We start from the raw sequence: 24,898 nt of genomic DNA on the forward strand, positions 1-24,898 counted from the left end.
ATCGCCGAAAGGAAAAACAGAACACTCCTTGATACAGCACGCTGTCTCATGATACAATCATCCCTACCCGGTCAATTTTGGGCAGAAGCCTTAAATACGGCAAATTACATACTAAATAGAAGCCCAACTAGCTGTCATAATGGAAGGACTGCTTACGAAAAATGGAAAGGACAGATTCCAGACGTAAGCCACTTCAAAGAATTCGGACGGGAAGTTATGACTTTGAAAAGGAAATCACAAAAGGATAAATTTGAAGCTAGATCCAGAAAAGGAATATTCGTCGGTTACTCGGAGGTGTCTAAAGGATATCGGATATGGCTCCCGGAAGATAGAAAGGTAGAAATCGCTAGAGACGTTAAATTCATGAACGTGCAATCCACATCGAAAGAGAAAACCGAATACCCATTATCAACACAAACCATAGATTTTAAAAATCAGGAAGTGGAACTTTATTTTAACACGCCTACTAACAAGGAAAGGAAGGAAAATCCAGACGTCAACGAAAACGAACACAATGAAATACTAGCCGATGAACGAGCAATAGACACACCAGGGAACAGCAACGACGACACGGACGACAGTCGCGAAGACGAGGAAAACCGAAACGAATCAACGAGAGGTCGAGGTCGACCTCGCATAATACGTACCGGATTGAGGGGGAGACCGAAAAAACAATATCAACACGCGAGGCAGGCGGAAACATTAGAAGAAACGGCTTATCACGCAGAAATACCGATCCAAGAGGCGATACACGGACCGAATGCAAAGGAATGGCAAGACGCAATCGCTCAAGAATTAAAATCTTTACTCGAACATAATACTTGGCAACTCGTTTCACGACCACAAGATGAAACTATCATTGGAAGTAGAATCGTGCTACGTAACAAGTACGCACAGGACGGAACTCTAGAACGAAGAAAGGCTCGCGTAGTCGCGAGAGGCTTCGCACAACGACCTGGGATAGACTACATCGACACTTTCGCACCTGTAGCACGTATGGAATCTATACGTACAATGATGGCCCTCGCAGTAAAACGAGACCTGATTGTGGAACAGATCGACGTCACCACGGCTTACCTAAACGGGACTTTAAATGAAAAAATTTACATGGAAGTGCCCAAACACATACAACGAGGCTTAGACATCATTATACAAAACGAGTCTAAGCCAAGTCAATTAGGCAGCAAGGCATCGGAAATGCTTCGCGATCTGGAGTCCGGAGATAAAGTTTGTCTTCTGAACAAAGCGATTTATGGACTACGTCAAGCTGGACGTTGCTGGCACGAACGATTGTGTAAAACACTACAGGAATTCGGCGCAAGAAGATCATTATCAGATCCATGCATATTTTACAAGGAGCAGAAGGGACAGTTACTACTAATCGCAATCTACGTGGACGATATCTTAATAGCTTCCCGAGATACAGCCGAGATTAAAAGGTTGAAACACTTCCTACTAAGAAGATTCGAAATAAAGGATCTAGGACACATAAAGTACTGTTTGGGAATCGAATTTATTCAAGACAAAGAAAGTATAACTATGAAACAAACCGGATACATTCAAGATATCTTGAAACGATTCGGAATGACAGACGCGAATCCGGTGACATCGCCATTAGATCCAAACTCAAAATTGGAGGCGAGCACGGATGAAGTTACTGATTTGGAAAATATCCCGTATCAAGAACTGATTGGTTCATTGTTATATCTGGCCACGTGCACGAGACCGGACATCTCCTACGCGGTCAGTTACTTAAGCCAATACAACACACGATATAACTCGACTCACTGGACCGCCGCCAAACGCGTACTTCGGTATTTGAAAGGCACGGCCGACATTGGACTCATTTACAGAAAAAACGAAAAAACAGTAGAGGGATACGTCGACGCAGACTGGGCAAACTGTACGTCTGACAGAAGATCATATACCGGATACGCCTTCATCCTAAGCGGATGTCCAATTGCTTGGGAATCTCGTAAACAGAAGACAGTGGCACTGTCATCCACCGAAGCGGAGTACATGGCTCTCACCGAAGCCGCAAAGCAAGCCACCTACCTGCGGCATTTCCTCCTGGAACTTGGTTTCAATACATTGGCAGAAATCAAGGTTTTTTGTGATAACAACGGAGCTCGGAAACTTGCCGAGAATCCCATATTCCATAGTCGAACGAAGCACATAGATGTAAGGCATCATTATGTGCGGGAAGCACTGAACCGAGGGGAACTTACAATCGAGCACGTTTCCTCCTCCGAAATGGTATCGGATATATTAACAAAATCCGTACCAGCGCACAAGCTTCGAAAATGCATCAGCATCCTAGGCTTGTCAAGGATTTGAACTTGCGGCGAAGGCTAGTCTTAGTCTCGAGGGGGAGTATTGGAGCATTGTCGGGTACGTTCCTGTGACTAGCCGGAACTATCTACGGAGGCGCTGGCTGTCTTAGCAGGTGGCGTTACAGTTTTTACGGAAGGACACGCATTCTTACCATCCACCTTATGTATGTGAACTCCTCGTTCTATTGTAACCACGCTAGAGTTGAAATCATTAAAATATTCACTAATACCTATTACGTGTGCAATACGTTATTTGGAACTTCCTGCCATTTCCGTAAAACGCGCTAACAACTATAAACTTAACATTAATTATTAATGATAATTATTTATTTAGTTTATAATTGCAAAAATAATGAAGTATAATTTTTAATGTCGTTAAGGTAAAACAAAGTACGTTAGTTTTATGGGTTGTGTTTCAAAATTGCTGTCAGTACACAGAAAGAACTTCTTTGAATTTAATATATGTATTTGTTTGAATTATATTTGTTTCGCTGGAAAAAAATTATTTCTTACAAAATATTATTTTATTAAATAAAAATTTGAATGTTTTGAAACATTAAATTATATTGTTTGGAATTATCATTATTGTTTGACACAATATTTGATTTAAATAAATATATTGTTTGATTCAAATAGGATTTAATCTTATATGGTCGTAATTCGCGGACCGCCACTAAGCACGCGGTATCTTTTTTGTAATGTAATTTACATTCCACAGGCTACATAAGCAGACTACTCACGGTGACAGAAAACGGATCAACCTATGCTATCGTAGTGACTTCTCGGGGTCTATGTATTTTTTATTACGTCTTAAGACACATCTTAGCTGTTATAGCTAAATTTTAACTTCGGTAACGAATCCTTTTTCTGCGTGTAATGGTAATCGCGTGTTCGGTCACGAGCTTTTGTCTCTTTGGAAGGAAAATATGTGCTCAAATTTTGTTTTACAGTTTAATAACATTATAATTTAAATCAAAGAAAATTAAATTTCTTTAAAAAATATTTTATTTAAAAGAAACAATTACAATTTGTTTAAAAGTCCAAACAATTGTATTTGTTAGTTCAAACATCAGTTTTATTGACGTATACCAATTTGTTTGACTTAAAGAAAATTTATTAAATCCAAAGAAAATTTTCTCTTTGCGTACTGAAAATTTGTTGTTTTCGTTACGTATACTATAGATGTTTAGTACTGATAGCAATTTTGAAACACAACCCTATATGTAATCTAAAAATCTATGTTTCGTCATAATAATAACAATAAAATGCCAACAAATGTACGACACTAGCTTTTTGAAAATGACGTCAATAATATGAAAATGACGTATTTTTGACGTCAATATATGACGTCGTTAAGATGAGACAAATGTACGTCACTTTTACGACATTTGGATGTCATCTTATGACGTCTGCTTCGTCATAAAAATGACGAAAAAATGGCGTCAATTATACGACACTTTGCTACCTGGGACAATTTTTTAAAATCTCTTCTTATGGTTACTATTATATATAGTAAAAATTTTTATATATATTTTCTCTGTGCATGCGACATATATAGTACATTTATTTTAATTACCTATACAAACAAATTTTAGTTAATTGGTGAAACGCTTTTCGATATTGCTGAATATGAAATGAATCCGTTTCTTTCAAAGAAGTTCCCATTGCAGTTTCTAAAAAAAAATTACTTTATTGTAATATAATCTTATACATATTTAAAAAATATTATTAAAAAAATGAGATAACTTTAATTTATTATAACATCGGTATTTTGCACAAAGAAAGCCCGATAAAAAATAGCGGTTTTGGCCTATCAACCAACGCTTAAAATTCTTATAGATTATCGTTGCTATTTAGAGAACTTATTTGTGAAATTTAAAAATAAAGTACGATGTTACGCTGTAGAATGTAGATTTTCGAATATCTTACACAGTATCCTCAAAATAAGTGATTTAATTTTCTTTACTGAATTGTTACTCAACTAAGTATTCCAAGCGTGATATAAATATCCACATACGTTCATTTAAAGTGGCTGATTCAATATGGTGTGGAAACTGTTGCTTGTAAGTTCTCGGAGTTGCTGATAATACATTTGGCATCAATTTGAAGTTTAAAATGTGAAATTGAATATGGTAGTAAGATTATATTGAAATAATTATCAACATTATATTGATTTATAGAATGAGTTCTATTTGTCTCTCAGAATAATTTATATTATCGTTAGCACCGTCGTTTCTTATGAATCGAGGGGCTTTATTAATGTGAGTTTTTTTTGCCTCTCAAAGTGATGTGATCGAACCACTTAATAAAATCGTGGGACAGTGTCCCCGAAATTATTATGAAATCCCAATATAATCGTTTTGCAATTAGATGTAATCAATGAAATTATATGTAATTAGCAAAAATAATTTTAAATTTCCGTGTAATTACTGTGTAAATCATATGTAATCACCATGAAATAGGTGATAAAATTATGCGTAATTATTATGAAATTTAATGAAATTCTATAATGGCTTGCGCCCCCCCCCCTCAAAGTTTAAGGGGAAAAGGGCGCTTTGCGACTGGTTGGTGTTGTTTTTGTTATGATTCTACGTGTCGCTGCGTGTCGCGTGTTGCGTGTCTCATTTGAGGTCTCATCGCCGGAGGTGAGAATCTACAACACAAGGTTGTTTGGACTTAGCTCCCCGTTTAGATTCGGCTTTCGATCTAACAGAATTCAAGGCATAGAAAAGTAAGTTTACAGGTGTAACGCTCGGTCTTAGGGACGATTAGTCTGAGATCGTTATTTTTCTAAAAATATTTGAGAAGTGTAATTTATATATAATGTCTAATAAATAATGCGGCGAATTATTAGCAGATTAGATATAATTAATATTATTAATTATATATATTCTATTTTATTATATCTATAATTATAATAATGAATTATAGGCGCTGGTTGATGGGCTAAAATCGACACTTTTTACTAGTTCTTCTTTATATAGATATAGTTTGTTTATCATTTATATTAGTCAAAATAAAATCTGCTTTTAACAGAGAGATAAAATCTCTACACTGTAAAAAATTTTTGTAAAATTACAACTATAATAGTGGGTAATTTTGAGACCAATTATAATAATTGTAAATTTTCTTGTGTATGTAATTTTGTATAGTAAATTTTGCAATAATTTCTTAATTTGTTTTTTACACTTGTGTATACACCGTAAACAAATTTATGACCAATTAAATTTTTTTTACTTGTACATTGCAAAATTATAGACAATAGTAAATTTACAACTATTATAGTTGGTCTCAAAATTACCCACTATTATAGTTGTAATTTTACAAAAACTTTTTACAGTATACATAAATATATAAACAGAATGTGATACCACATAATGCGTTCATCGTATGTACACCAATAAACGGTATTAAATCTTTTGTAATAGTGTCTTCTGTATTTTTTAAAGATGTTGACATCCTCTCGCCTTCTTCGATTAAAATCTTAGCAAATTGCTGTAATATATTAAAATGGAATGTGGGAGTTAATATCTTTCGTCGTGATTGCCATTTTGAACCTAAAATAATAACAAAAATTAACGTATAATACTGTAAAATATTGTAAAATATTAATGACGCTTATGTATGTATATTGCGAGATTGTTTTTTTTTCTTTTAATTTGTTATTGATAATTTTTAATTTATTTTGCTATCAATATTATATATTTAAAATTTATTTTCTCTCACGCGCACATATAAAAAATATATAATCAAATACAGACATTAATGATTTAGAAAGGCATGAAATCTATATATAAACCGTTTAGTATTTTGGAAAATAATACCTATAAAACTATTAATTTGATTAAATAACACTATAAAAAAAAATGTATTAAAGTTTGGTAAAAAAGTAAAAAAATTATAATAAATCAATACTTTTTAGTAACTGTAAGTTATTAAAAGTACTAACTTGACAAAATACTTTTTTAATGAAAAACGCGTACTTTTGTATTAAATATTATCAAATAATGACTTAATTTTTAAAAGTAACTTTACCATATTCTGCATACTCATATTTGGAACCGTAAACTTATATTAATAAATATAATATTACCTTTGCTGACAATAAGACCCGTGTTGAACCAAGACTTTAAAACGTCATAAATTTTACTCTTTTCGATATGTTTTGTACTGCCCAGTATTACCTAGAAAATTAAAGAAAGAAAGTACAAGTCAAACTAACTGTACTTAATTTTAATAAATATATCTAGTTTATTTAAAATATTTTTTTATTTTTATCGATTTTTATTAGTGCTTTTTATAAGTATTAGACATCACAAACGTGCGCGGTGTTTAACTTTTATTACTTTTTAAAATAGTTTAAAAATAAATTACAACGCAAAATTCAGTCGCAATGACAGTTACTCTCGCAACATGAAGTAAGCACAGCGAAAGAATCAATCGCGGAAAAGCTGCAGCAATATAATTGGTAATGTCTTTTTTTTGCAAAGTGGAAACATAAAATTGTTAAATTACTGGTTTGTCAGTAATTACAAAATTTTAAAATTTTATTACCTCTAGATCATCGGGATGACGAATAGCCACAATAGGTATTAAGAAAAACCATATTTTACAAAGGGGATAATACTGATTAATTAAATTAAAGTGAACCTTCCAGATGTGTTCTGAAAAAGGTGCAAGTATTTAGAATACATAAATATACATTTAATAACAAAATTAAAACATCACCTTTTCTGCTGTTCATATATAAATTTCAAAAAAATTTTTCAAAAACTTTATAGTTAAAAATTTCTACTTTTTAATATTAATACATTAGTGAACAACTTTCTGATTTTTTATAAAGCAATAAAAATACGTTAAATTTCAAAATATTTATTTTGCGAAATTTCATAATGTAAATTAAAAATGGCACAAAAATATGATGTACAACTTTGGAAAACATAAATCTTTATCCTTAATTTGCGTACCTTTTAAATATTCTAAAGTTAAAATTTTACTCCAACTTTTGATCTTAATTTGATTTCTTACTTTGTGCCTCAAAATAATAGTTATTGAAAAATTTATTTAAAAAATTATACTATCTTATTTAAAGAGTGATAACTAAATTAAAGAAGTATGGTGAATGAGGAAACGTGAAGGAAAATGCGAATTAAAGGTTAGAAATAGGAAGGGGATAAGAAAGAGGAGAAGGAAAGGAAGAAGGGTAAGTTTAAGGGGGAGCGAGAAAAGGGAGTTTATAGGATAGCGTTGTGGATGTAACAAGCTTAGGGAACAAGGATGGCGAATTTTTGGAAGAGCTAAAAGAGTGGAACGTGGTTGTAAGAATTAAAGGTAAGGGTATTCTAGATTACCTAAAGAGAAATTGGGAATAGAAAAGGTGGCAAAGAGTAGCAAGGTTTAGGTTAACTGGAATAAAGGGAGAGAGATATTGGGAGGAAGAGGACGAGGAAAGCGAGAAGAGGGGAAGATAATGCCTTGGGAGGAGAAAAGTGCAAGGAATGAATGAGGACAAAAGATGGTGATTAGAGAAATGAATGGAAGAGCGGCAGAAGCGGAAGTCTAAAAATGAATGCAGAATGGATGGATGAATGAAAGTGTGGTCTCTCTTTTTCTCAGAAATATAGGTGATGCGCATGCGATGAAAGCAATATTTATTATTTTTGTAAGCGGAGCGGGAGTCCGTCTGTACCCCGCAAGGGAAAGGCGAATAAAGTTATTATTATATATAATAATAAACTAAATTAGAAAAATAGTGCAAGTGTCAGATTAAAATGTTGTTCAAAAAATTGTTCAGTTATTCAATAGTTTGACAATATCTTTTATGTACGAAAAGGTAGAAATTGGAAATATATTACATTTACATTAAATAATGCATTTTATTATTAAAATACTGTTAAAATTAATTATGAAATATTTTTCAATATTACTTATAACATTTTATGTTAATACAAAAACAATGTTCCTTACAGAGATATTTTTATATTTTAAAAAAGTTTATTTATTAAAATATATTAAAACTTTTAACTTACCTAGTAAATCTATCCGAGTGAATAACAATATATTACCAATAATTGGATAACCTATTGGTCCTGGTATTTTATTGATTAATCGTCCATTTGGTCCATATTGCACGTAATAATGATATGTCAAATATCCAATTAAGACAAGTAATAATAATAAAGTAACAAACATCTTTGTCGTATTGATTGTTCTAAGCAGGTTCAGTTCTCATCAGTCGCGGGTTTCTTTCAGTTCTTGAATTGCACATAGAAAATGTTTTATATTTATATTGTGACAAACTTTATCATTATTCTGATAATAATGAATAATTTATCTAAACATTGATAAGTAACATATCAAATGTAACATGTCAAAATACGGTGATAAAAAAAATATAAAAAGTGTGAGTTGTTTCTAAAAACTATGAATTAAGTTAAAATTATATAAAGTCTATGAAAAATGTTTAATTCTTAATTTTTTAATTTAAAAAAGTTTATTTATCTGATGAAACAGGCAATAGAAACACTTCCAAAATTAATAATTTATAATCAATTTAAATAAACTTATATATAACTATAAATAATTTCAATACATATTTTTGTTATTATGCACAATTAATTTGTAACAAACTAACTTCTTTTCGCTACACACTCACTTGCTCTCGGGAATGACTGCTCACTCACTGCCTATTTTAGAGGTAGATTATTTACTATTTATAAGTAGTATTTTTGCTGAATTAAAATTAATCTTGAGATACAAAAAATTTAATAGCTTATTTAGAATAAAATCTTGAAAAAACATCTTATAACACATTTATTATAATATTTAACATTTATCACATTTATAATCATTCAAATCAGAAACTAATAATAAAACGTGTTTTAATATATATAATACTGATATAATATTCAAGAACTGTCGACACATACATATATATATAAGGCTATATACATTGGCGCAAAAAAAATGGGACAAAAATTTTGATTGAATTTCTAGGCAATCTTCAAAGTGACACAATTTTGCGAAAAGTTATCCAAATTACATAAACTTTTTTTATAAATTAAAGGGCAAAGACTAATTTAACAATCCCTAGGCAAAAGTTTAATTTGTTAAGTGTTAAGTGTTACTTTTTTGTCGCATGAAAACCAAACATGTCTTTTTAAATAAACAAAGTAAAGTTTGTTATTATTTTTCACAAGTTTCTCGTTCAAATCTTGCTAATATTAATCCAGATTCTTAAAGTTTATCTTTTTTTAAGCAATTAAAAGAAACATGTCGATACGATATTTTTTGTTGATTACACACAAGTTTGAAATTTGCACTGCATTTTAGAGTATATTAGCGAATAAATACAATATTTTTTCGATACCAGAAAATAGTATCAATATCTAAATTCAATTCGAAACTGTTTGATTCAACGGAATAGTCGGACTTCGTGTCCTATCTACGATCTTATTGCTTCAATACGATAGTTGTAGCATCGGATAGTAAATATGTGACGGTAACATATTATAACAGGAAAAAGTGGAACGTTTCAGACATTCATTCATTTGCATAATTATATTTTCAAGTGTTATGTAGCGAGAATAACGCGGCCTTCTGAAGTTTTTTAATAATCTTCTAATAAAATACAATCAGCACAATGTAGCTTACAAAATACTTATAATTTGATGCAAGTTATTATTGGACAACTAAAATGCAGGCATGCAATTGCGGCTTATGCAAAAGCGCGACAATGTTAATTAACAAGAGAAAGAAATATTAATGGAAGTAAAAAAAAAGATGTACAAAAAGAAATAGATTTTTGTTTAATTGTATTTCAATTTCATTATCAAAGGCGTCATCTCGAGATGTTCTATTTGTAACACTATCTTTCAATGAAGTATGTTTCTCTTTGAGAGATAAGTATCAATTATTTAAAAAATAAAAATTAAAAATAATGTTATATTTTTTTATTTTCACAACTATATAAATATTACAGTTAATTATCACAACTATATAAGTATATCACTGTAAATCAGTGATAGTACACTGATTGCAATTGAAAGTGTACTAAAATCTTAATAACAATAATTATAAAAAAGTTAACAATTACAAACAATTTATTATTTACTAATAATATGACAATAAACCGTTGTCATTATTTCTCTAGCAACGCCAAAATTTTTTTTAGTAAAACGTTTATTTTCATAATATTTTTTTGCTTCCGATTTACGCATGCATTAGTTCCCCTACACACTTTTAATGTACGCAGCTCGATAGCCCTTGGCGCATTAATTCCCGATTTCTTCACTTCCCGATAAAGTTATCCGGAAAATAAATCTTAAGTTTAACCAATCACGTACATGAATCTGGTTTATCTTCTGGATAATTTCAACCGCAAGATAACTGGACATAAAGAAATCGGGCATAGAGCTGCCAAACAAAGAAACAGTAGAGGGCAGGCACAAGTTTTTTTCCTCTCCAAGCCTCAGCGCTCTACTCAAACGCTATTGAAATGTTGCAACCTCGAAAATTAAACTAGGTTTACGTTAATCCTATATGCGTACTGAGGGTTAAATTTTTTAGGAACGGAATTAATCAAGGAAATTATTCTTAGATGCATCTTTATGAGGTGTTCCTGCGGATTAAGCAAATGTAAAATACCTTTTTATTTAATAAAATAAAATAAACCAGATTTATGTCATTATTGTCTTTTTATTCCCCGGTTATATAATACACATTTACAAAATTTATTTTTTATTTTGATTATTAATGTATATGTAATAGCATAACAATTTTCTTTATTTTATAACAACAATACACTTGTCGGTTTCACAAATTGTTTTTAAATATTTATACGCATTTTGTATCAATTGGAACAAATTTTATACGATGTGGATTAATAGGGCGAAGCGTACCATCAAGTATCATTCGTAGATCTTTTAAGTAATCCACGGGCTCCAAATAAAAATTGTGAATTAAAGGAGCTAGCATTGCTTTCATCTCCAACATGGCAAATCGTTGCCCTACAATTTGAATATATCACAATATGTTTAAAAAAGGATAAAGAAATATAAAAAATATTAATATTTTAATTTTACCGATACAATTACGTGGTCCAGCACTGAATGGTATATAGGAGTAAGGATGACGATTTCGGATATTTTCAGGTAAAAATCTATCTGGGTCAAATATTTCTGGATTTGACCAATAATTAGGATCTCTGTGAACACCATAGATACTAAGATGTATCATTGTTCCGGCAGGTATTAAATACGAATCTGAAAAAAAATTTATAACAATGTAATGTATGTAGATACGTACAAATAAGAATTAAATTCTTTATAAAAATTTTAAAAACAAATATCTGTCCATAATGCTGAAGAACGGTTATCAATACTGAAAAGCCTTTTAAAGCAAACCTCCTAGCTCATTTTTAAGAAACTAAACATTACACTATATTAATATTAATAAAAATATGATCTGCTTAGGTATAATTAAAGCAATAAAAACCCAGTTTATATATTCATGATTGCTATACATAATTCATAGTTCATACATCAAGCGACGCAGTAGCGCGCGCGCGCCCACAGAGAATGCGCAAAATCTGGCCATCAACCTTCTCGTGGTGCGCATTGAGTAATGCTAATGCTGGAGATAACAGGCATAAACAGAATAAAATGCAACTTTAATATATCATAAATCTGCTAAAAAAATTGTATAGACTTCTTTTTTTTTTTCAAAATTATAGAGGAAAGTTCATATTTTACGATAATTCTTATAAAGTTTACGAGATAAATTCATTACATGCCGTGAAGCATCAAAATATGAAAATTATTAAACACAACATACGTTTTGATTTTTAAACAGGGTATCGATTATGTGACTTTTCCCCTAGGGCAAAAACGTGAAAAGTGAAAAAATTCAAGTTACTGTCTCTTTCTATTCAACACCAATAGAAAGAGATAGTTACATAAAACTTTTCACTTTTCACGTTTTCGTCTTAAGGAAAAAATTACATGATTGCTGCCCAGATGTCGAATAAGAAAAAAGCAAAAAAGAAAATCTGACAAATGTTCTTTAAAGTAAAGACTTCAAGCTTTAAAATGAAAAACAATTTTTCAATACAATAAATTTTAAAGAACTTATGATTACTTAAAGTTGAATAAAATTTTAGCATAAATTTTTGTTCCGCTTTTGTTGCTCAGTATATATCAGATTGTAAAAAATTGTATTTTACACTAAGGTTTAATTAACTTAAACAATTAATTTTGTAAATGTTACAAGACAACTTATCTTGTTTATTAAGAGGGTAGTCTCGTGTGTCAAGCGGAAAAATAAAGTAAATTTCTTTATTTATTTTTTCTAAGATAATACTGTATCTGAATAAAAAAATCTTTTTGTTTATGATAATATTATTCTAAAAGAATAATATTATAATAAACCAAAAATATTTTTTTACAAGAAAATACTAATTTTTTATTGGTTTTTTATAAACATTAAAAACAAGTCTAAAAAAAAATAAGTTGCTGGCGCAGGTAATTTCAGCTGTTTGTATCATCTGAAACAATAAATCTAAAAAGGTTCTTAATTTGTACAAATGCCACTATCGCTGCAGATAACAGTTTTTCTTAAAAATTGGAAAAATGACGGCGATTTTTACAAATGTGTCACAAAAATTTTGTTTTTTTACTAAGTTTTTATACTAGAAATATTAATTAAAATTACAATTTTAGCATAACTGAGGTTCCGGCGATAGTGATATATATGCTGATTCAATAAGCCTGTAAAATTTTAGACCGGTTGGTAAAAACGTTTTTGAGAAATCACCTGCCCCAGTTGCAAAAATACTGTTTCGAGAAACATGCGTTTGAAGTTTACGAAGCAGAAAAACACTATTTATTGAAAACTTACGGCAACCACAGGCTAATCTGCGATTCCAGGTCAACTTAGTAGTCCTTCGGCTTCGTATTATTATTACTTATTTTTGTATACACTGCATCGGTATTACTCGCATTAATTAATTTTTTACCTCATATTACAATCGCATGACATTCTGCAGACTGTAACTCGAAAACTATTTCTAATTTCGACTTAAGACTTTATGAACATATTCTTTATTAGTAAAGCTTTCAATTAGGACTATTCTTAAAAAATCGATTTTTTTGAGACAGCACATGAAACCACACATTTAAGATGAGACAATTAATTTAATTTTAAATAACAGAACATTATAATTTATTATATTTATGTACGAATAAAGTTTCGTATAAAAATAAATGTAACAGATCAAACAGTTACGTACTTAATTGTGTCTCTTCCGAAGTAACTCGTAATATAAAATAAGCACTTGGATATAAACGTAATGTTTCTTTTATACATCTCTCTAAATATTGTAGATTTTGCAACGATTGAACGGTAAGTTTTCCTTGACTCTCTTGCATAATAGCATCGACTTCTTTTCTAACACAATCCTGTATCAATGTTAATTAGAAAACTTTTTTCATTATTCCAATATTTCACTTGTATACAGAAACAAAATTATAAAATTTTAAGAATTTATTTTAACCACGTTTTAATTAATGTTCTCCAAGTACATAAATTGTATTTAAAATGTGTTTAATATATATTTATATACACTCGGAGAAAAAAAAATGTATTAGTAATTATAAATTTATAAACAAATAGCACTTTAATTATGTATTATAGTTAAAATAAAACCAATAAATTATATAAACTAAGAAAATTTCGTAACATTAACTATTTTTAGTAAATTTTTAATTGAACTACAAAGAAATGGTAATACAAATGTATGTGAAAAAATTCAATTGAGATTTGAAATCGGAATTCTTTATTCTCATTACCTAACACTTAAGGTGCTATGGCGCAATTGTTTCACTGTTCATAGTTAATATTTTGATTGTATAGTTAATCGACCGTATGTATACTAAAAAAATATAATTGTGATAACTTATTTGTATAAATTCTGTATAAACTTTAACTAAGTAATTTTCACTGTAACTAAATAATTAATAATGTAGCTGCATGGTGTGTGATACAAACCATTCTTATTTATTTAAAATTTAAACTTTAGTTGCAATAACTATACAACTGTTCATTGAAGAATGCCCAAAAGTTCTACGAATCAAACTTGTAGAGCTGTTACTTTATAGTTGTCACGACTATAATTTTTTTTTCATTCTAAGTATCTTTAATTCAATTAAATAGAAAAAAACAATGTAAGAGAAATTTGTTCACACATTACGTAACAAGTATTATTATACGACAAGCATAAATTAATATTTACATGCAACAAAACATGTTATGGTATTTCTATTACTGTTATAAAAACATTTAGAGTATTGTGATTAAACAAAAGATTAAATAGTTCCCATAATTAAACTAAAATATGTTATCTTTTCTTTTAATTACAATGTTTAACGCCTATATTACCTGAATATCTTTATGTTCGGCCAGGAGTGATAAAGTATAGGATACAGCTAATGCTGTAGTATCATAAGCCTATAATCACACATTGTTTTTTATATACGTTTAATATTGCTTAATAGTGTGTGATACAAATTATTTTTATTTATTAATAAAAGAACATTATGTACATACCGCAGCTATAAAGACATCGACTTCTTCTCTAATATCAGAATCAGTTAACAGACCTTCTTGAGACGCCAATATTAAAAGATCCAACATAGCAAGTCTTTTTTTTTTAACTAAATCAATTTAAATAGGAATATATATATTAATCTTATAGTATAACTTTTGTTTATATTATTTTTGTTAAAAGATATTGAATTTAAATTCTATTACAAATATTACATTAATATATATTTGTATCATAATACATACGTATATTATTGTAACACAATAATATTTAAATTTTTGTACCGTAATTCAACAATTTTTTTGCTAAGAGGGAGTAATTGAAATTTTATATGTAGCTTGAATTTTATTACGTACTTCCAATAGTCTCTGCAACTGCCATTGAATTTTCATTGAGATTTTTCTTATGTTGTTCATAGTGTTTATGATAAATTTTTCTCTCTGCAATAATCTATAAGTATTCAACATTAGTTCTCTTCTCTGCATTATTTATGTAAATGTTAAAAACGTATTTGTCAACATAATATGTTGGATAAATTGTCTTATGCTTTTCAAATAAAAATTATGGGACTTTTCTTCCTTACCTTTTCTTTTTACATAATAGAATAATTGTAAAAAGTATTTAAGATGAAAAAATTTGTTTACATACTTTCTCAGTAAAGCCATGTAATATTTTCAGAATCTTTGTTTGTTCTCTATTTTTTGACGTTAATGAGAATATCCATTCGTTATGCAGCCAAGGGCTCAAGAACCTAAATTACACAACTTGAGTTATTTTCCACGGATTCACATGTATACACACACGTAAAGCCAGTTTGTCTAGGGGCTTCACATGTGCTTACATACAATTTTATAAAACTTAAATAAAACTATTTCGTAATGTAGATGGTGAATATTGATACGCGAAAAAAATATAATAAACTTGATAATTCTGAGATCTCGAGATCTCTTGCGCAAAAAAGCTCACTTAAGTTATTTTTTTCAATTCACATATACATGCACACATACACACAAAGCCGGTTTGTCGTTCAAGAGGCTTCTTAATGTGCCTACATACAATTTTATAAAACTAAAATGTATAAAAAATTATTTTGTAATATAAATAGTGAATATTGGTGAATAATACACGAGAAAAGTATAATAAGTTAATAAAAATGAAATAAATATATAACATAAACACAACACACACACAACACATACACACACACAAAATTCATGATATATATGTGAATGTCAAAAATATTAATAATAAAGTAATAAAATTTAATAAAATTACAAGCTTCTAAATATTCAAATTATAATTACAATTATATATGTTAATATATCCATTTATCTATATATATATGTATATATATATATATATATATATATATATTAGTGTAAGTGATAAATATTGGTACGCAACAAAATTTAATAAAATTAATAACATTAATAAAAATTAAATAAATAAATAATAATAACACATAAACAAATAATATTTATAATTTATATGTAATAAATGTCAAAAGTATTAATAAAAAGTTAATAAAATTGCAATCATTTTTACAAAAAGAAGTAAAATTCCACCAGAAAACCTTAAAAAGGTAAAAAAGATACGCCAAGTACATAAACGCGTGCTTTCCAAAATAAATTTGAGATCAATACAGTTAGCCAAGTATATTTTTAAGAAGACTTAAAAAATTTAATATACATCTATTTAAAAATTGCTTAAACGGGCTTGATGTTTAAATGATTAAATGATTAAAATCAACCAACGGGACTGTAGTGAAGCAAGAACTTAGCGTTCCGGGCTCGTTAATACGCAATAACCCATCAATGTTATACAATATAAAAATTATTGTACGAATAAAATAATAAAAAAATAATAATCTAACAAAACTTTACAAAATTACAAAAGATACGTCAAATATATAAACGCATTCAATGGTTCTATTAAAAAATTAATTGAAAAATGGGATGTATGAATAATAACAGATAATGAAGCAAAAACTGACAGATAGTAAAACAACACCCGAGTTACATTAATTGCATTTTTGTATATACATTTATCAATATCAATAACATAGAGCCTTGGAAATTCAGAAAAAATATGAGCCGGGCACGCCAAGTTTTTGCTTCACTATAATCCCGTTAAGTTGATTTTAATCGTTTAATCATTTAATCATCAAGACCGTTTAAACAATTTTTTAATGCATGTTTATTAAATTTTTTTAAGTCTTTTTAAAATTTACTTAGCTAACTGTATTGATTTCAAATTTATTTCAAAAAACACGCGTTTATGTACTTTTTTGATGGGATTAAATTATTATACTATTTACACCAGTTGTGATATAATTCTTTAAAATTTTTTCTGGTGACTACTATTATACATAATAATAATTTTTATATAAATGTTCTCTATGCATACGACATATATAGTACAATTATTTCAATTACCTATATCGAATAACTTCAATTAATTGATGAAACGCTTTTCGATATTGCTGATAAAATAAATCCGTTTTTTTCAAAGAAATTCCCATTGCAGTTTCTAAAAAAAAATTACATTATTGTAATGTAATCTTATACATATTTAAAAAATATTATTGAAAAAATGAGATAACTTTTATTTATTATAATATCGGTATTTTACACAAAGAAGGCCCGATAAATAATGCCGGTTTTGGCCGACCAACCAGCGCTTAAAATTCATATAGATTATCGTTAATAATCCCTGCAGAATATAAAAATATTTTTGTGAACTCTAAAAACGGATGGGAACTTATTAGTGAGATTTAAAAATAAAATACGATGTTACGTTGTAGATTTTCAAATATCTTACGTGGTATCCTCAAAATAAGCAATTTAATTGTCTTTACGGAGTTGTTACTCGACTAATTATTCCAAGCGTGATATAAATATCCACTATTGTCATTCAAAATGCTAATACAATATGGTTGTATGTACGTTTCTAAAAATTATCACTGTCGTGTGGAAACTGTTGTTCGTAAGTTCTCGGAGTTTGATAATATATTTGACATCGTCAATTTGAAGTTTAAAATGTAAAACTAAATGTAATTAAGATTATATCAAAATAATTATCAATATTATATTGACTTATAGAATGAGTTCTATTGTCTCTCGTTACTCAGAATGATTTATGTTATCGTTAGCACAATCGTCTCTTATGAATCGAGGGGGTTTATTAGTGTGAGTTTCTCTCGCCTCTCAAAATGATGTAATCTCAAAATGTGTATGGCTAATGTCGATAACATGCTCAAGAAAACATATAAAATTAAAAAAAAAAAACAAATAAAAAGCTTCAAAGAAAAAGTATGGCAAAAAACAAATAAAGAGCTTAATATAACTAACAGATCGAAAATATTGCTTTCTGCCTATGCACAGCTATCAGGAAAAAACTTAAATTCTACTAGCAACAATTTTCATGCGATAGCGATGACTTTTCCAAACATACACACCGCCACATTAGATCAGGCATTTCGAATGACAATCATGAATATTTATATATACCACGCTTAAGTCGAATAATAACTCCGTAAAAATTAACAATTAAATTACTTATTTTAAAGATACAGCGTAAGCTATTGGAAAATCTACAGCATAACATTGTACTTAATTTTTGAATCTCATAAGTTACCATTGGTTTTTAGGCTTTAAAAAATATGTTTGCAATCTGCAGAGTATTAGCAACGATAATCAGTATGAATTTTAGAAGCTGGTTAATGGGTTAAAATCGACACCAGTCCTTCTTTATACATAGATACAGTTTGTTTGTCATTTATATAAGTCAAGATAAAATCTGTTTCCAACAGAAAGATAAAATCTCTACATAAATATATAAATAGAATGTGATACCACATATTGCGTTCATCGTATGTTCACCAATAAACGGTATTAAATCTTTTGTAACAGTGTCTCCTGTATTCTTTAAAGATGTTGTCATTCTCTCGCCTTCTTCGATTAAAATCTCAGCAAATTGCTGTAATATATTAAAATTGAATGTGGGATTTAATATCTTTCGTCGTGATTGCCATTTTGAACCTAAAATAATAACAAAAAATATAATACGATAATACTGTAAAAGATATAAATGACGCTTATGTATGATACTGTGAGATGGTTCTCTCTTCTTTTAATTAGTTATTGATTATTTTTAATTTGTTAATTTGCTAATTAATATTATATATTTAAAATTTATTTTCTTTCACGCGTACATATAAAAGTACGTAATCAAATACAGACATCAATGATTTAGAAAAGCATGAAGTCTATGCATAAACCATTTAGTATTTTAGAAAGTAATACCTATAAAATATAAAATACCTATAAAACTATTAATTAGATTAAATGACATTATAATGAAAAAAAGTTTATTAAAGTTTGGTAAAAAAGTAACAAAAATTATAATAAATCAATACTTTTTTAGTAATTAGGTATAAGTACTTGATAAAATATTTTTTTAATGCAAAACGCGTACTTTTGTATTAAACATTATCGAATAATTACTTTTTAAAAGCAACTTTTCTATACCCTATGTATTCAAATTTAAAACTTTTATATTAATAAATATAATATTACCTTTACTGACAAGAAGACCTGTTTTGAACCAAGGCTGTAAAAGGTCATACAATTTACCCTTTTCGATATGTTTTGTACTGCCCAGTATTATCTAGAAAATTAAAAAAAGAAGGTACAAGTCAAACTGTGTACTTAATTTTAATAAATATAATTAGTTTATTTAAAATATTTTATTATTTTTATCAAATTTTTTGAGTGTTTTTTATAAATATTAGTTCCCACAACCCGTTATTTACCTTTTTTTTTACGTTTTAAAAGTAAATTACAACGATAATTTTATAGATAACCATCTATGTAAATTTGACAGCTGCAAAATTTCAGTCACGATAACAATTACTCTCGCGACACAAAGTAATCACAACGAGAGAATTAATCAGCATCGCGGAAAATTAGCAGCAATACAAGTAACATCTTTTTTTTACAAAGTAAAAACATAAAATTGTTAAATTACTGGTTTGCCAATAATGTATACAAGAATAATTTTTTTTTATTTTATTACCTCCAGATCATCGGGACGACGAATAAACACAACAGGTATTAAGAAGAACCATACTTTAAGGGGATGCTAAAGTTGTCCTGTTTTACCGACAATTTAATTTCTCACTAATCTTTTAATTGCGTTTACAGAATGAAAAATCCTTCTCCAGAATTAAAATATAAACGATAACAATTCTGTATCGTAACGATTTTGTAGGAAAAACGACAAAAAATTATAAAATTGTCGGCTTCTGGCGCCGACTTGTAACAAAATGTGCCTAATATAAAAATTTTAGACCTCGTATGCATAAATCAAGCCTGCAGGCAAGAAAAGTGAACATTTACGAACAATATTACGCTTTCAGATTGAGCGTAGGTGTTCTAATAAAAAAGATTACTGTGTAACAAAATTTCATGTCTGAAAATTTCGTGTACCTGCCTGAAATGCATATATATAACATATATATTGGTTGACGGATGTTTGGATAGATGTCGCTACTTTAGTTCAGCACTTTCTCGCTTCTTTTTACCATCGAACTGTACGCTTGCACCCCCCCCCACACACACACACACACACACACACACGCGCGCGCGCACGCACGCACGCACGCACGCACGCACGCACGCACGCGCACATATACGTGCATAGATTGCGTACAAGAATTGCGTATATAGAGTAAAATGAGACAGAGAGAGAGAGAGAGAGAGAGAGAGAGAGAGAGAGAGAGAGAGAGCATGCACGTGCAAGCGCGGGCGTGCCAAATTTTCAGACACGAAATTTTGTTACACAGTAATCTTTTTTATTAGAACGCCTACGCTCAATCTGAAAGCGTTGTATTGTTCTTAAATGTTCACTTTTCTTGTCTGCAGGCTTCATTTATGTGTAGAAAGTCCAAAATTCTTACATCAAGCACATTTTGTGACAAGACAGAAATCACGACAGAAATTTTTAGAAAGTTCTGGCGCTTTATATATCACATTTGTAACATCGTTTTCAAGAAGGCTCTTTGGCGACAAGCAATGAGCAAGTGCCTATCGATCTGCCGACCCGGGTTCAATTCCATAGTTTTTTTTTTTTACTTATTTTTTATAATAATATATACAATCAACCAAACTTTTTTATTACGTAAGACGAGATTTATTAATTGTTTTAAATTTTTTTGTACAAAATTATTTTTTTTTAGACTAAAGCACAATTACGGTCAGGTCTAAAAATTTGCAAAAATGAAGAAATGAAATTGAAAGTTTTGACTTACGTATAAAAAATAATCACAAAATAAATAAAGAAAAAATCTTTATTTATCATATTATTAAAATATAGACTATATATTTTATTCAATATTTATAATAAATAAAAAAAAGATTTATAGTAATATTTTTTTAATATTAATAAATATTTTATAAATATTTTTATAATATTTATAATAAATCTTTTTAATCTGTCAAATTTATAAAATATTTTGATAAATATTTATAAAATATTCAAATAAATATTAATATTTTTTAAATATTGTGTGCTATCTGGAAGTTTTATAGAAAAAAATTATTTTGTACAGAAAAATGTAAAACAAATCTTGTCTTACGTAATAAATAATTTTTGTAGATTGTACATATTATTATTTAAAAAAATAAAAAAAACTGCGGAATTGAACCCGGGTCGGCAGATCGGTAGGCACTCACCCGTTGCCTGTTGCTAAACAGCCTTCTTGGAATCAATGTTACAGACGCGGTATATAAGTCGCTAGAACTTTCTGAAAATTTCTGATGTGGACTCGTCACAAAATGTGTTTTATGTTAAAAAGTTACTTTGTACGCATTAATGAAACCTGAGTACAGGTAAAGTGAACATTTCGGAACAATACTACGCTTTCAGATTGAGCGTAGACGTTCTAATAAAAAAGATTACTGTGTAACAAAATTTAGTAAGCCTGTACGAAACACGTAGTGGTAGATTAGTTTACAATTCAGATAGACATCGCTAATTTAGTCGAGCACTTTCTCGCTTCTTACCATCAAAATGTAAAATTTTTGCATTATTACAATAACCAATATTTTTTCTAATACAAAAAAAGAGCTCGAACCGCTCGAGCTATAACACGGCCTGAATCAAGCATCGGCGCGGTGCGGCGAAATGTAAGATGCGTGGCAACAACGCGCTTCGTCTTCTTCCCCCTCTTCCGCTGGCTGCCACCGCTTCTACGTCTCGTTCTCGAGCCGTATTTCCTTGGCGTGCTCTCATTTCAGGGCCGCCGCTAAATATTCTAAGCGCCCGTGTGTAAGTTTAAATTTCCCGTGTTATAATCCGGATCATTTCTGAGAATATTGGCAAGCATATAAAATAAAATAAAGAAATTATAAAGTATTTTGAAAAAATTTTATAAAATTACTAAAAATTTATAACGAAAATATAACCTGATGGTGCTGCCCACGTGCAATGCACGTTTTGCATACCCACTTACGGCGTCCTTGTCTTACTTGTATAATTTGAAAAATTAATATCTCAGTTATTGCAATAATGAAAAACAGTAATGGACTTTTACGATATAAATATTTTACACTATAGAAATATTGTACACCTTAGGCATCCTATACATGTATAATTCTCTAAAAGATTTATTGCATTTATATACACTATATATCATTTTTATACATATATAAATTTTTATTTTTCAAATTGATAAGCACATTTTGTTACGAGTTCATTGAAATTTTTAGATAATTTTGGCGTTTTATATGTCGCGTCTGTAAAAATGAATTCAAGAATGCTCTTTAGCGACGGGCAATAGGCGAGTGCCTGCCGATCAGAGTTCAATTCCCGCCGTCAGTTTTGTCTTCTTTATTTTAAATACAATGTACAAAATTTTTTTATTAACATAAAACAAGATTTATTAATTGTTTTAAATTTTTCTGTACAAAATAATTATTTTTATATATCAATAAAGCACAATTAATATTAATTTTGCGACAATTTTTACGTATTGTATCTGAAAAGGGGAAAAATATAACGCTATTTCAATGCAAATTTTATTCATTATATTTTATATAATGTTATAAATTAAAATTAATGAGAAATAAAAAATTTAATGTAAAAACTTTTAATTTAATTTATTCATTATTCCAAATTTTTTGACCTGACTGTACGAACGGTTAGTCTCTTCTATACTTGTTAATAAAAAATTTTTGTACATTGTATTAAAAAAGAATACAGCTACAATTAAACCCGGATCGGCACATTGGTAGGTACTCGCTTATTGCCCGTCGCTAAAGAGCCTTCTTGAAATCAATGTTACAGACGCGGTATATGAACCACCAGAACTTTAAAAAAATTCTATTTGAAAACGGCTGAATGTTGCATTCTATCCTTTTGCCTATGTATTCTCCTAATGGAGTACTATACTACAAAAAGGTCATTCAAATCGGCGACTCTAAGTTCGCGCCTTCTCCTTGTCAGTTCAATTCGTGCTACCTCTAAACAAGCACTATGTCAAACATTTTCAGACGCTCTGTATATATAATATATATATAATTTAAGATTATATATGATATAATAAATACCGAAACAATCAATTGTGATGAAAGGACGACGCATAAAAATGTTAAAAAATTAATCACGAAAATCATGATAAATTCTTATATTTAGTTTTTATTAAAGCATGTATATCTATTTTACAAATTGTCACGCGTTGTATTGTACTAATCTCGTTGTTCTTCCATGCTCATTCCATGCTTATTCGTATGTGAAAAACTACGCGATGTTAGTTAAAACTTTTCCAAAATAGATGTTTTGGATGACATGTCATTTTTTGTTAATTAAAATTAAAGAAGGAATGGTTACAATTTTACAATTTTTAATGTGTAGAGAAAAGAATTGATAACGAGAGAGAAAGAGAGAGAGAGAGAGAGAGAGAGAGAGAGAGAATCGTCGGCGCGGGCGCCTACGCGAGACATATGCCGCGGTCGCTTCAGAATCAGTGCGGAGTTAGAAGGGGGTGGGGGGGGAGGGGGAGAAGAGCGCACGACTGGCGCCGGTGTCTCATGGATAGACGGAGCGCGATCCGTGTGTGTGACTGGGTACTTCTCGAGCAGAGGCTCGGAATCGCATCTTAGGGCGGCCCACCGCGTTCGCTTGTTCTCTCTCTCTCACTCCCTCGCTCACTCACTCACTCACTCACTCACTCACTCACTCACTCACTCACTCACTCACTCACTCACTCACTCACTCACTCACTCGCTCGCCCACTCACACACTCACTCACACATTCACACGCACTTATTTTCCGCGGCATGCAAATCTAACGTAATGTCAGGTTTTAAAAAACATGCTACGACAACAAATTGTAACGTAATCATGTTTGTTAATTAAAAAATAATTTCTAAAAAATATAATTTTACAAATATATTGGGAAACGTAATATAAAAAATTTAAATTTAGATGATTTTACATATCTTGTACGATTTTCTTTATTCTGTGCAGATAATTCAATATGTTATTGTAATAATTATTATATTTGTGTCATGGAATAATGTTATATTCCGGTTTATCCTCCAATTTTTCTTTGCTTATAATTTTTAATTATAAATTTTCAATATTTTACATTGATTTTTTATATTTTTATATTTTTTAAATTTAATGTAACTTGGACAATTTTTAAAGGCAATAAAACATGACTGTAAAAAAGAACTACGTAACAGACTCGTGACATCATTTATTTCTTATTTTTGATTCAAAATATATTCTGTATAATTCTGTAAAATATATTCAACAAGCATGTAATATATACATATCTTGAAAGGACTAACTAAGAAAAATATATAATGTTTTATGTATTGACACACAAATATTAATTACACAAAAACGATTGAAACATGTGGATTGCCTGCAAATTATTATAAACACAAAGGTTTTTCCA

At 29.6% G+C, this 24,898-nt stretch overlaps 2 protein-coding genes across 3 annotated transcripts; both read right to left on the bottom strand.

Moving 5' to 3' along the window:
- Positions 1–3,873: 3,873 nt before the first annotated feature.
- LOC118648185 (cytochrome P450 4C1-like) lies at positions 3,874–9,044 on the bottom strand. 2 transcript variants are annotated; one of them, XM_036294504.1, is made up of 6 exons: positions 8,989–9,044; positions 8,363–8,587; positions 6,888–6,997; positions 6,427–6,517; positions 5,705–5,890; positions 3,874–4,006 (listed from the first exon to the last, which is right to left on the bottom strand). In XM_036294504.1, exons 2-6 carry the CDS (start codon positions 8,523–8,525, stop codon positions 3,906–3,908), a joined length of 651 nt encoding a protein of 216 aa, XP_036150397.1. In that variant the 5' UTR covers positions 8,526–8,587; positions 8,989–9,044; the 3' UTR covers positions 3,874–3,905. The 2 variants fall into 2 exon arrangements, with proteins under 2 accessions (XP_036150397.1, XP_036150398.1); XM_036294505.1 differs by having other exon boundaries at positions 8,968–9,036.
- A 1,966-nt stretch (positions 9,045–11,010) lies between these two features.
- LOC105828083 (cytochrome P450 4C1-like) lies at positions 11,011–20,404 on the bottom strand. The gene is made up of 12 exons (XM_036294506.1): positions 20,387–20,404; positions 20,011–20,076; positions 19,512–19,602; positions 18,789–18,974; positions 17,370–17,463; positions 15,583–15,685; positions 15,291–15,384; positions 14,937–15,043; positions 14,769–14,837; positions 13,621–13,789; positions 11,417–11,596; positions 11,011–11,341 (listed from the first exon to the last, which is right to left on the bottom strand). Exons 1-12 carry the CDS (start codon positions 20,402–20,404, stop codon positions 11,169–11,171), a joined length of 1,350 nt encoding a protein of 449 aa, XP_036150399.1. The 3' UTR covers positions 11,011–11,168.
- Positions 20,405–24,898: the final 4,494 nt, after the last annotated feature.

The sequence above is a fragment of the Monomorium pharaonis genome, unplaced genomic scaffold, assembly GCF_013373865.1.
Source record: "Monomorium pharaonis isolate MP-MQ-018 unplaced genomic scaffold, ASM1337386v2 scaffold_266, whole genome shotgun sequence".
NCBI lineage: Eukaryota > Metazoa > Arthropoda > Insecta > Hymenoptera > Formicidae > Monomorium > Monomorium pharaonis.